The sequence below is a fragment of the Ursus maritimus genome, unplaced genomic scaffold, assembly GCF_017311325.1.
Source record: "Ursus maritimus isolate PB19 unplaced genomic scaffold, ASM1731132v1 scaffold_12, whole genome shotgun sequence".
Lineage (NCBI taxonomy): Eukaryota > Metazoa > Chordata > Mammalia > Carnivora > Ursidae > Ursus > Ursus maritimus.
In genome coordinates, this window is record NW_024423564.1 from 51,086,341 (window position 1) to 51,099,194 (window position 12,854).

General features: G+C 39.7%; 1 protein-coding gene across 1 annotated transcript in view; it reads right to left on the bottom strand.

Moving 5' to 3' along the window:
- Window positions 1-776: 776 nt before the first annotated feature.
- LOC121102079 (collagen alpha-1(I) chain-like) overlaps window positions 777-12,854 on the bottom strand; it is a 32,670-nt gene continuing 20,592 nt past the window's right edge. Inside the window, exon 3 of the mRNA XM_040627201.1 lies at window positions 777-2,316. Coding sequence (XP_040483135.1) covers window positions 2,296-2,316 — 21 coding nt within the window. The 3' untranslated portion in view covers window positions 777-2,295. The remainder of the gene's footprint in view (window positions 2,317-12,854) is intronic.

The following is a 12,854-nucleotide window of genomic DNA, read 5'->3' on the forward strand; positions in this document are numbered from 1 at the left end:
CACCTTAGTGCAGTGAGCTTTTATTATGTCTGCTCTGATCACTCCCTTTGTATAAAATTTATGGATTCTCCTGTGCTCTTTCATATCAACACACACATCTTCTCTTTGGCTTTCGACCTGATCTCAGCCCTTCTCCGTACTCTGATCCCACCCCGTCTATGCTGCTCTGTTTCCCTCCACTCTGCAGTATCAGTTGTATTGATCTCCTTGTAAATCTCAGCTATGCTGTCTTCAGCCAATCCCCTTATCGCCATCTATGCTGTACTTGCCTTTCCCTTTATCCATGTGGAAGCCCTTTCCCTTTCCCTGTTCCCACCCTGAACATTTCCACCCTTCACTGACAGTAAAATCCCACTGATTCTCTAAGGCTTTCCTGACAATTTCAATGCATATAGATTTCATCCTTCTGTGAGGTTGTCTACCTTAGAAATTACAACCATCATTTCTTGAGGACCTATTAAGTGCCAGACCCATTATCTCTACTCTTCATGACAACTATACAAAGTAATTACTGTCATCCTCATTTTATAAAAGAGGAAACCAAGGGTCAGAAAGGTTAGATAATTTGCCCCAGGTCACACGCCCTAAATCACCAGGGTGGGGACTGAACTATGGGAGTAAATGATTCCAAAGTTCTTCCTTTTGCTGCCTATGCTGGCTCCTACCTATACTACCTACAGGTGTTCTCTATGTGCTCTGGGGGCACTAGTCTTCTCATTTAGTTCTTGAAATCAGGGATTATATTATTTAAGAATTGCATTCAGCTGCTACAGAGATCCAGCGCCATGATGACTTCAATAAGGTAGAAGCTGATTTTTCTGTCACTTAATAGGAGTCCCAAGAAAGCAGGCCAGGTGATAATGTGGACCCTGAGAGTATCATGGTCCTAGCCTTGTTGAGCTCTTCCCTTCGCCACCCCCACAGTGTGGGCCTTACTGTTGTATTCACAAGATGACTTCTGGAAGTCCAATCATCATATTTGTGTTCCAGGCAAGATGGAGGAAAGGGGGAAGGGGAAAGCGATGGCCTCCCAGTCAAATTCTTCAAATCTTTTCCAGAAGCTTCACCTTACAACTTCTCTTTATGTCTCGTTGGCCACCACATCTGCAAGGAGGGCTGGGAAATATTTTATAGCTGAGTGTACTGATTCACCTGACAATAAAGGGGTTCTGTTTGAGAAAGAAATGGATGTTGAACAGGCAACTAGCAGTCTCTGCCACCAAGACCCAAGTCCCAGCCTTCTTTTGTATTTTTACAGCACCTAGAAGGTGCCCAGTAAACACTGGTGGGCAGTCTAATGTGGAGAAATAGAGTGGAAAAGGTAATTTAGAAAACTGATAATGAAGAAACTGAAGAAACAGTAGTCGCATGTAGTATCTAATTTATAAATACTTTATGCAAAAATAAATACGCACTTTCTTTTCCCTAAACAATCCTGCTGTCGCTCAGCTTCCTGTACAGAATGCTTATAAAATGCACATCAAGATTAAGATTCATGTTTCTTTCAGCCTTTATTCTCTGCATACATTTTATTTCCATTTAAGAAATTGGAATCATAAGATGTTCTGTCTTCAAAAGGACTCATTGCAAACAACCACTTCTGACAAAATGACCAGTACTCAGGCAATGCCTGATGAGCACTTAGAGAAAAGAGTAGATTACATTTCCAATAGAAATTAGTGTTATGCTTTTCTGGAACTCTCCTGAGTTTCTTATTTTGATTTGCAAAATAATTCAAATGCTCGAAAGAAAGATCTATGGTAATTACCTGAACTATTCCCCAGCCCTCAGATTAACATGGAGAGAGGGTCTTTGTCTGAGATTAAAAGCACACTTTTGTAACTTTTAATTTTGAAGTGATTTCATATTTAGAAGAAATTTGTGAGAATAATATAAGGAATCCTGTATGCCCTTTACACAGCATCACCAAATGTTTACAGTTAGGCCCATTTGCTTTATCATTCTGTCTCTATGGTATGTTTGTATGACCTTTTTTTTCTGAAATTGTTGAGAGTAAATTGGAGATGTCATGTGATAGGAGACCCCTAAACACTTCAGAATACTGGCTGAGAAAAGGATATTCTCTTATATAACCACAGCAAAATGATCAAATCAAGAAATTTGCCATTGATATGGTATTATTATCCAATTCATGGCTCATGTGCAAATTCCATTAATTGTCCCAATGATGTCCTTTATAGATTTCTTATTTTCCCAAGCCAGAATCCAGTTTCAGATCATACATCTATGTAGTTGTCATGTCTCTTGAATCTGAAACAGTTTCTCAGCCTTTCTTCATTTTTCTGTAATTTGACACTAAAAAAAAAAAAACACAAGACAGTTATTAGGTAGAATGTCCTTCAACTTGGGTTTGTCTGGCTTGCCTCATGATTACATTCAGGTTATACATTTTTTGGCAAGAATTTCACAGAAGTGGTATTGTGTCCTTTCAGTGTGTCATATGAGGAGACACACAGTATTGGTTCGTCTTGGGGTGCTGGGGGGCTCAGGTCATGATCCCAGGGTCCTGGGATCGAGCCCCACATCAGGCTCCTTCCTCAGTGGGGAGCCTGCTTCTCCCTCTGCCTGCTCCTCTTGTGCTCTTTTGTGTGTGCTCTCTCTCAAATAAATAAATAAAATCTTTTAAAAAAAATCTTATAAAGTATTGGTTTGTCTTAATGCTGGTGATGCTGATTTGACTCACTGGTTGAGGTGGTATCTGCCAGATTTCTCCACTGTCAAAATACTATTTTCTTTATAATCAATAAATGATTTGTAGAAAGGGTTTTTTTTTTTAGCTATATAAATATTCTCTTCCTCATCCAACATTAATCTACTAGATTTAACATCCACTAAAGATTTTCAAATTCCATCATTCCTTCTATTTTTGCTAATTAGCATTCTGCTGTAAGAACAGCTGTTCCTTCTAAGGGAGAGTTTCCGATGCTATGTGGCTATGTGTTTCTGAGACTTGATCTTATTCTGCCAGGGCTGCTAGAACAACATACCATCCATGGATTGGAGGGGCTTCAACAACAGAGATTTATTTCTCACAGTTCTGAAGGCTGAAAGTCCATGATCAAATAGCAAGCTGGTTCAGCTCCTGGTGAGAGGGGGCTTGCACATGGCCACCTTCTCGCTGTGTCCTCACATAGTTCAGGGAGTTGGTGTACTGATCCCTCTTACACTTTTTGTAAGAATATTAATCCATCATGGGGCTCTGCCTTCACGGCCTCATCCAAACCTAATGACATCCCAAAGACTCTACTTCCTAATACCATCACATTGGGGGTTAGGACTCCAACATACACATTTTGTGGACATACAAACATTCAGTCTATAACAGTCTTTATAAAGGAAAAACCAACCCAGAGAAAGAAGATGGTATCTCCCTTGGACTAACTGTGATAATGAGCATTGAAGCCCATGCATAGCAAAAGTAATTCCTTACTCTGTCCTCTTTAATAGCACTCTTTAATTTTATTCTTATTTTTACTAGCAACTGTGAGGGAATTTGGCCACTTTCCCCTCATTTATTTTTTTTAAAGATTTGTTTATTTGAGAGAGAGCACGTGAGCCAGGGGGAGGGGAGTTGAGGGGGAGGGGGAGGGGGCAGAGGGAGCGGATCTCAGGCCAGCCTCGCACTGAGCGCAGCACCTGATGCAGGGCTCGATCTCACAACCCTGGGATCATGACCACAACCCTGACATTATGACCTGAGCAGAAATCAAGAGTCAGATGCTTAACCAATTGAGCCACCCAGGCACCAGGCCACTGTTCCTCATTTAGCATTAAAATCTCTTTTTTGTTTGTTGGTATCAGACAAATCTGGATTTAAATTCCATACTTCCAGTTGTGTCTGTGATGTTGGGCACTTTCTCTGGACTTTAGTCTCCTTGCCCATAAAGTAGGGATGATAACTCATATTTCAAAAAATAGTGTTGGGAGAAGTCAATGAAATAATGTATGTGAAAGCATGTAATGGTATCCGATGCAAGAAAGTAGTTCATGTGCTTTCTCTTCTTCATTTATAGTTCCAAGTTTTAATGATACAGTTTTGCAAGTTTCTTGACTTGCAAGAAGTTAGATGCTTGACCTTCACTGAAATGTTAAGTGATCTTAGATATGAAGTCTGCATCACATAGAGAAAGGTTTAGTGGTATCTCCCAAATTCTAGATGATTTGTGTGGTTACATCAGTTTTATTCCTTCTTCCTTTCTCTGTTTTCCTTTGATATATACTTCATGGCATTTGCTAGGTGCCAGTCACTATTGTAGGCACTAGGGATAGAGCAGCAGACAAAATTTCCTGACTTGACATCAATTATATCCTAATCAAAGAAGACAGATGATACAGAAACAAACTTTTTTAGTCCTATGGGATAAGTGCTAGGGAGAAAAATCAAGCCAGGAGGAGGAATAAGGCTTACAAGGGAGTTGCTCTAGTAATTTGTTAGAGAAGAACTGAGGTGTCACTAGGGTGACCTGTGAGCAGAGAGACCTGAAGGAGACAAGGGAGCAAGTCGTCAGAGTGTCTGAAGGAAAAACATTCCAGGCAGAGGAAATCTGTGAAAGAGAAGAAATCTAAAGGATAGAGTGACTAAGAGTTCACCCAAGGGAGTCATAAAGGAAGCCAAGGCATTTCTGTGGAGCACAACACTTGACCCTTTTGTGAGTATGATTCTAGGCATGAGGAGAATGGATGCCACATGGATGTCAGGGCTTGTGACCTCATAGGTTATGCCACTCACACCTCTTTTCAAGAAAGAACCTGCTTCAAGGAGTGCAGAGAGCTGAGAGTCTCCAGCTGGACCACCTTCTGGATCCACCCCAGAAGCTGAGATATAAGCATTTTCTCCCAGGCAGTCCTCAGCCAAAGACTGAGTATGACAGAGATACTAGAGTATGGCCACTGTTACACAATGTGGGACTCCTTTTTTTTTTGTTCTTTAAGTTTTTCTTTTAATCACCCAGTGTTCATTACAACAAGTGCATTCCTTCATCCCCATCACCTATTTCCCCCATCTCCCCACCCACCTCCCCTCTGGTAACCATCAAATTGTTCTCTATAGTAAGAGTCTGTTTCTCAGTTTGGCTCTTTCTCTTTTTTCCCCTCCTTGTTCATTTGTTTTGTTACTTAAATTCCACCTTTGAGTGAAATCATATGGTATTTGTCTTTCTCTGATTGACTTATTTCACTTAACATTATGCCCTCTAGGTCCATCCTCATTGTTACAAATGGCAAGATTTCATTCTCTTTATGGCTGATTAATATTCCATTGCATATGTATACCATAGCTTCTTTATCCATTCATCAATCAGTGAATACTTGTGCTGCTTCCATAGTTTGGCCATTTTAAACTATGCTGCTATAAACATTGGGGTTCATGTATCCCTTTGAATTAGTGTTTTTGTATTATTTGGGTAAATACCCAATGGTGTGATTGCTGGATCATATGATAGTTCTATTTTTAACTTTTCGAGAAACCTCCATTCTGTTTTCCAGAGTGGCTGCACCAGTTTGTATTCCCACCAACAGTGCAAGAGGGCTCCTCTGTCTCCACATTCTCACCAACACCTGTTGTTTCTTGTGTTTTTTATTTAAGCCATTCTGACAGGTGTGAAGGGATATCTCATTGCAGTTTTGATTTGCATTTCCCCGAGGATGAGTGATGATGAGCACCTTTTCATGTATCTATTGGCCTTTGGCATGTCTTCTTTGGAGATGTCTGTTCATGCCTTCTGCCCATTTTTAATTGGATTATTTGTTTTTTGGGTGTTGAGTTTAATAATTTCTTTATGTATTTTGGATCCTAACTCTTTATTGGATATGTCATTTGCAAATATCTTCTCCCATTCTGTAGTTTGCCTTTTAGTTTTGTTGATTGTTTCCTTTGCTGTATGGAAGCTTTATATTTTGATGTAGTCCCCATAGTTTATTTTTATTTTTGTTTCCCTTGACAAGGGATAGTGGGGACTTACCTAGAAAAAAGTTGCTGTGGCTGATGTCAGAGAAATTACTGCCTGAGCTCTTTTCTAGGCTTTTTATGGTTTCAGGTCTCACGTTTAGGTCTTTAGTCCATTTTGAATTTATTTTTGTGTATGGTATATGAAAGTGGTCCAGGTTCATTCTTTTGCATATTGCTGTCCAGTTTTCCCAATACCATTTGTTGAAGAGACTGTCTTTTTCCCATTGAATATTCTTTCCTGCTTTGTCAAGTATTAATTGACCATATTAATTGCAGGTTTATTTCTGGATTTCCTATTCTTTTTTTTTTAATTAAGATGTATTTATTCATTTATTTATTTAAGAGAGAGAGAGAGCATAAGTGGGGGGAGAGGCAGAGGAGAGAGGGAGAGAGAATCCTCAAGCAGACTCCCTGCTGAGCACAGGGCCTGATGTGGGGCTCAGTCCCAAGACCCTGAGATCATGACCTGAGCCTAAATCAAGAGTCACCCTGCTTGATTGACTGAGCCACCCAGGGGCCCCTGGATTTTCTATTCTCTTCCACTGATCTATGTGTCTATTTTTTGTGCTAGTACCATACTGTTTTGATACTACAGCTTTGTAATATAACTTGAAGTTCAGAATTATGATGCCTCCAGCTTTGCTTTTCTTTTTTCAAGATTGCTTTGGCTCTTTGGGGTCTTTTGTGGTTCCATACCAATTTTAGGCATATTTGTTCTAGTCTGTATCTGGCTCACCATACCACAATGGCATTCCAACCAGAAACCTTTCTTAGGGTTGAGAGAATCATGCTCTAATCACGTAGCTGAGGGTGCAGTTTGGGGTTCAATAAGGCAGTGGATCCAAAGGTTTTCTGGAGGAATTTCTCAAATCCCATCAGGAAGGCAAACACTGGCTGGGAAGGAAGTTGCTCTGGGGTGGGTACACACGGAAGACAACAGGTTATGACCCAGGACTTCAGAGCAAGTACCCTTTATGTGTTGGGCACTTTCACGTGTTTATATTTCTAAAACCACCCTGGAGAACGCCCTCCTCCCCCACTGGCAGTCCAGAGTTTTGGATGGGCTCTAACCCTGGCCTCAGGAATGGGGCCTTTGACTCTTCCTAAATCAATCAGTGTATGTATTTCCCTGGGCACTGCAATTTGGAATGGTCTATTATCACCATTTAGCCTTTGGCCAAAGCTGCTGGGAGAAAAGCAATGTTCTTCCTAGTTCACCTGAACCTGTGAGAATGTAGGCTGGAGCTGCTATAGCTATCTTGCTGCTTTGATTGGAGAATGTGTCCAAGAATGGTGCTTACACAGCAAAAGCAGAGCCAGGAGATGAATAGGAAGAAACCAGGTCCTGTTGCTATTTTTTTTTTTGGCTTGTATCAGGCCACTCTTGAGGCCAAAACTATCCCCAAGAACTTTCAGTTCTGTGATACAACAAATTCCATTTATACTTAAGTTAGTATAAGTTGTATTTTCTGTTACTTTCAAGTGAAGGAGGTTTACCTGATTCAACAGACTTCCTCATTTCAATTCAACCAGTGTTAAAAAATCAATTAGGACTCAACAATAAAAAGACAACCCAGATAAAAATGGGCCCAAGATCCTAATAGATGCCAAAGACTGAATATCTGTGTCCCCCTAAAATTCATGTGTGGAAACCTATTCCTCCAATGTGATGGTATGAGGAGGTGGGGACTTTGAGAAATGATTAAGTCATGAGAACAGAGCCTTCATGAATGGGATTAGGGTCTATAAAGAGACTGGAGAGAGCTCCCTCATCCTTCTGCCATGTGAGGATGCAGTGAAAAGGCTGCAGTCTATGAACCAGGAAGCATGGTTTCTCCAGATGCTGAATCTCCCAGTGCCTTGATCATGAACTTCCCAATTTCTAGAACTATGAGAAATAAATTTCTGTTGTTTATGAACAACCCAGCCTATGGTATTCTGTTATAGCAGCCCAAATAGACTAAGACAATAGCCATATCTCCAAAGTACATATAAAATGGCCAATAAGCTCTTGAAAAGACTATCAACATCATTAGTCATTAGGGAGATGCAAACCAAAACCACAGTGAGATTGAACTTCACACCCCCAGGATGGCTTTCATAAAAAGTATGAACAATAACCAGTGTTGGCAAGGACATGGAGAAACTGGAACCTGTGCACATTGCTGGTGGGAATGTAAAATGATGCAGCTGCTTTGGAACACAGTCTGGCAGTTTCTCAAATGATTAAATGTCGAGTTGCCATGTGACCATCAATTCTGTTCCTAAGTATATACTCAAGAGAAATGAAAAGATATGTCCCCCAAAAGGCTTATATAAGATGCTCATAACTGTTGTATTCATAATAGCTAAAAATGAAAAATAATACAAATGTCCATCAACAAGAAATGGATAAACAAATTGTGATATATTCATACAGAGAAATACTACTCAGTCATAGAAGGCATGAGCTACTGATACATGCAAAATCATGAATGAATCTAGACACATGTTGACTGAAAGAAACCAGACACAAAATAATATATATGGTATGATGCCATTTATGTGAAGTCCAAGAACAGGAAACTGATCTATGGTAACAGAAATCAGAAAGTGGTCTCCTTGGTAAGAAGGAAGGGTGTTTAATTAGAAAGGGACAAGAGGGTGAGGGAACTTTCTGGAACTTTAGGTGCTAGTTACATGGGTGTGTACAACTGTCAAAACTTATGAAATTGAACCGTAAGATTAGTGCACTTCACTTAAAAAATGATGAATACTATTTTTTCAATGTTGACTTCTTTTTCACTCCTATTGAGGAAAAAAGGCATCCACTGAACTTATATGATCTGATATGTGTGAAAAATTGTCCTATTCACAAACATCTTTCCAACTTAAGAATGGACTTAATTCCTCCCGCAGTTACTCTTTTTTTTTTATTTAAGACTTATTTATTTATTTGAGAGAGAGAGAGAGAGAGCACAAGCAGCAGGAAGCAGCAGAGGGAGAAGGAGAAGCAGACTCCCCACTGAGCAGGGAGCCCGATGCAGGCCTGGATCCCAGGACCTTGAGATCATGACCTGAGCTGAAGGCAGCCACTTAACAGACTGAGCCACCCAGGGGCCCAGTTTCTCCTTTAATATAAAGCATTAAAAGCCCTAAATAAAATGCTGAATTACATATTCCTGATGACTATTTTAGTCCTGCACTGATTCACAACATTGATTGATTGATTGATTGCAGGAAGCTTCTTTTTTTTTTTTTTAAGATTTTATTTATTTATTTGACAGAGAGACAGCCAGCGAGAGAGTGAACACAAGCAGGGGGAGTGGGAGAGGAAGACGCAGGCTCCCAGCAGAGGAGCCTGATGTGGGGCTCGATCCCAGAACGCCGGGATCATGCCCTGAGCTGAAGGCAGACGCTTAACGACTGAGCCACCCAGGCGCCCCATGATTGCAGGAAGCTTCTTAACAAGGCATCCCAACCCACCATTGACTATGTGACCAAGTTATTTAAAGCCCCATCACTCATCTAATAATAGAGTGTGTTTATAAACCATTTATTTCCAACCTTTACTCTTGTTTTAAACAAAGTTTTGTAACAAAGTTCTTCATTCCATCTAACTTAGCTTGAGAGACAACATGAATTCTATCTTAAAACCCAGAAATTAAAAAGATCATGAAAGCAATAAAACAGTGATTGCCATTTTCAAGTCACTAATTTGAAGAGACACCAACTCTTACAAACCAAGTTTCCACTTTGGGTAATGCATTCTCATTTCTTCATTTCTTTCGTTATCTCATTGCATCTCCCAGACTTATGCCTCATCACTTACCACTTACAGACCAATTTAATTAGTCCCAAAAAGGCTATGGAAATCCTAAAATGCAGAGTCACTTACAAACTTCCCTAGCATGATTTGTGAGATCTCTATGGGTTCACTGGAATATCTGTTTTGATGGTGTTTTATAGATTTGCAATAGCTTTATTACTTCACTAAGTAGACTTCTCTGTGACTAAAAAACAAAACAACAAAAACAAACAAACTAACAAAAACTAATGTGAACCCCCCGGTTGGGGGAATGGAGAGGAGACATTACAAAAGAAAAATGGTATTTTTTCCAATACCAAGGAAATTCATTAGCAAACACATTAAAATGCACTCGAGTAGTCATCACACTGAATTGTTTTGGAAAAGGCCGTACTTTGGAAAAACACAGGGCAAAAACATCTTCAATTCTGTAGCTTGGCACAATGAGACAACAGGATGACAAATGTCTTATTATTCCCCATGGTGCCTTAATATTTAGAGGACATCTGCTACTATGTGTTTCTCCCTCCCCTGAGTCACCTTTATCGGAGTCTAGCATTATGTTTCTGCTACTTTACGTGTCCGCCTGGCATAGTGATAAGACACAGATGTAGCCCTTCAGTGTGTGGGAACCAAATTAGCCTTAAAGTCAGGAAACTGAACTTTTACTCTCTGTTCTTGTACTAACTATGCAGTCTTAGGTAAATATCTCAAATTCTCTTGGCTTTGGTGTCCCCATATGAAAAATTGGAAGCCTAATAGACATTGTTCCAATGAAATGTAAGCTGACTTTCTCCTGTTCATTAGGGGTTCCTCAGGCCATAGAACCAATATATAGAGAAGGGGTGATGATATATCCTTCTCAGCAGTAATTGCCTTGCTGCTGCATGATGGGGATGGGGTAGGGAGGGCTCTGTCGAACTCAGGGATTCAGGGCACAACCTCTTAGCACTCTTCAGCCCAGTGGTCAAGTCTGCTCACTGGAAGAGTGCATTTGCCTAGATAGACAAGACTATCAGTGCCTCACATCCCACATGCATGATGTTCAGGTCTCTTCGAAACTACTTCAGGAAAGCAGTCAAAAGCATCTTTCTTCTTACAGCCTGACACAAGGAGAGAGGTTAAAAAAAAAATTTAGCCAGTGTGCTGATAGAAGAGAAAAACACATTGCAGATTGAAGGTAGCCTTGAGTGCCGGCTTAAACCTTGTGGCTGCCACAGAAGCAGGGACTGTGCGAGCTGTGTTATGTACTTAGTCATTTTTCCATCCCTCATGCTCCCGACTTTACAAGGAAAGCAATGGAGGTGGCTGACATTTTAGGTTCAGGTGGACACATGACCAGCTTCTCATCACTCCAGGTCTACCTTCTACCCTTCTTTCTGCTGTGTTCTGAGGTTGACATAAATGCACGACACCAATGGGTTCTCTTGCCCTGTGGTTTCCCGATGGGCTTGACAAGAGGGAGCAAAGACAGAGGAAAGAAAGGAGAAGGGTAAGGTCAGAGTATTTGTGCCCTTCTAAAAAGTCACTGCACTGTGAGCTGGCTGCATCCTTCCACTAGAGGTGGGAGCTCCGGTTAAGCAGCTGTCTTCACCAAGCCCTGTCTCCTGGTGCTAGTAATGGCTTCTTTCCTTGCCCTTTCAAGCCCGTGAGTGGTAATGGTACTCCTAAGTTACTGATACTTGGGCATTTTATTGTCACTTTTGTGTTCCTTACACCCAGCGCACACTTTTGTAAATAGTCCCTTTATTAAACTCTCCTCAAATTACCAAGTTTGCACGAACTCTTTCTTTTATGGGTGGGAGGGTCTGACTGATATACACAGGTGGTGTTGTTATTGTTGTTTTCAATAGGAACCACAGGGGTGATTGCAAGATGAAATGACATTTAAAATGTGTGTGAAATTTCTTTGAAGAATGTGATAACTTTGTAGAAGTTCAAATGAAGTATATACAACACATATAGGAAAAATGCATTAAAACATGTATGTTGAGTTTAAAGAATAATTCTAAATGGACACCTATAGAACCAGTACTATGATCCAGACACAGAGCGTTGCAGGCTCCCCAGAAGCACCACCTTCCCAGCCTACCTACCCTGCCAGCTTAAAGACATTTTTATCCTGATTTTCATAACAATTATTCATTGCTTTTCTGCATTTTGCCAATGAATGTGTATTTTGTCAGTTATGTAAGTATCCCTTAAACCTTAAGTTTTGTTTTGCCTTTTATAGAGCTTATATAAATGGGATCATCCTATAGATATTTTTTTATCTTGTTTCTTTTGCTCAATATTATGTTAGTTTTATCCATGTTGTTGAGTATAAGTATCCCTGCTATGTAGGATGCTTAGCTCACTTTTGCCACTGTATGTTGTTCCACTGTAATAATATTCAACACTTAATTTATATATTGTAGTGTTGATGGCTATTTGAATTGTTTCCAGTTCTAGGCTATTTAGAACAATGCTACTAAGAAAATGCTTATGCTTACCTCTAGTGCCCAAGGCAGGAGTTTCTCTAGGACAGTGGTTCTTGAATATTTTGGTCTCAAAATCCCTTTACACTCTTAATATATTGAGGACCCCATAGACCTTGTGTTTTTATGGGTGATATTTATCAATAATTACTACATTAGAAATTAAAACAGGAAATTTAAAAATATTAATTTATTTTTAATAATACACCCATTACATGTTAACATAAATAATGTGTTTTTAATTAAAAAACTATAAGGTTTAGGAAGATAATACAGAAGAATTTTTTATGACTTTGGGATAAAGAATTCTTAAATAGTACAAAAAGCAAAACCATAGAAAATTGATAAATTAGACTACATTAAAGAACTTCTATTCATGAAATGATTCCTAAGAGAGTGAAAACCCAAGCCGCAGCACAAGAGAAGATATTAGCTCCAGACATAACCAACAAAGGACTTGCATCTAAAACATAAAAACTGATATAAGTCCTCTCCGATTTCTTAGCTGACTCATTCATTGTTTAGTAGCATGTTATTTAGCCTCCCCATATTTATGTTCTTTCTAGATTTTTCTCTTGTGATTAATTTCTAGTTTTATACCATTGTGCTCAGAAAAGATGCA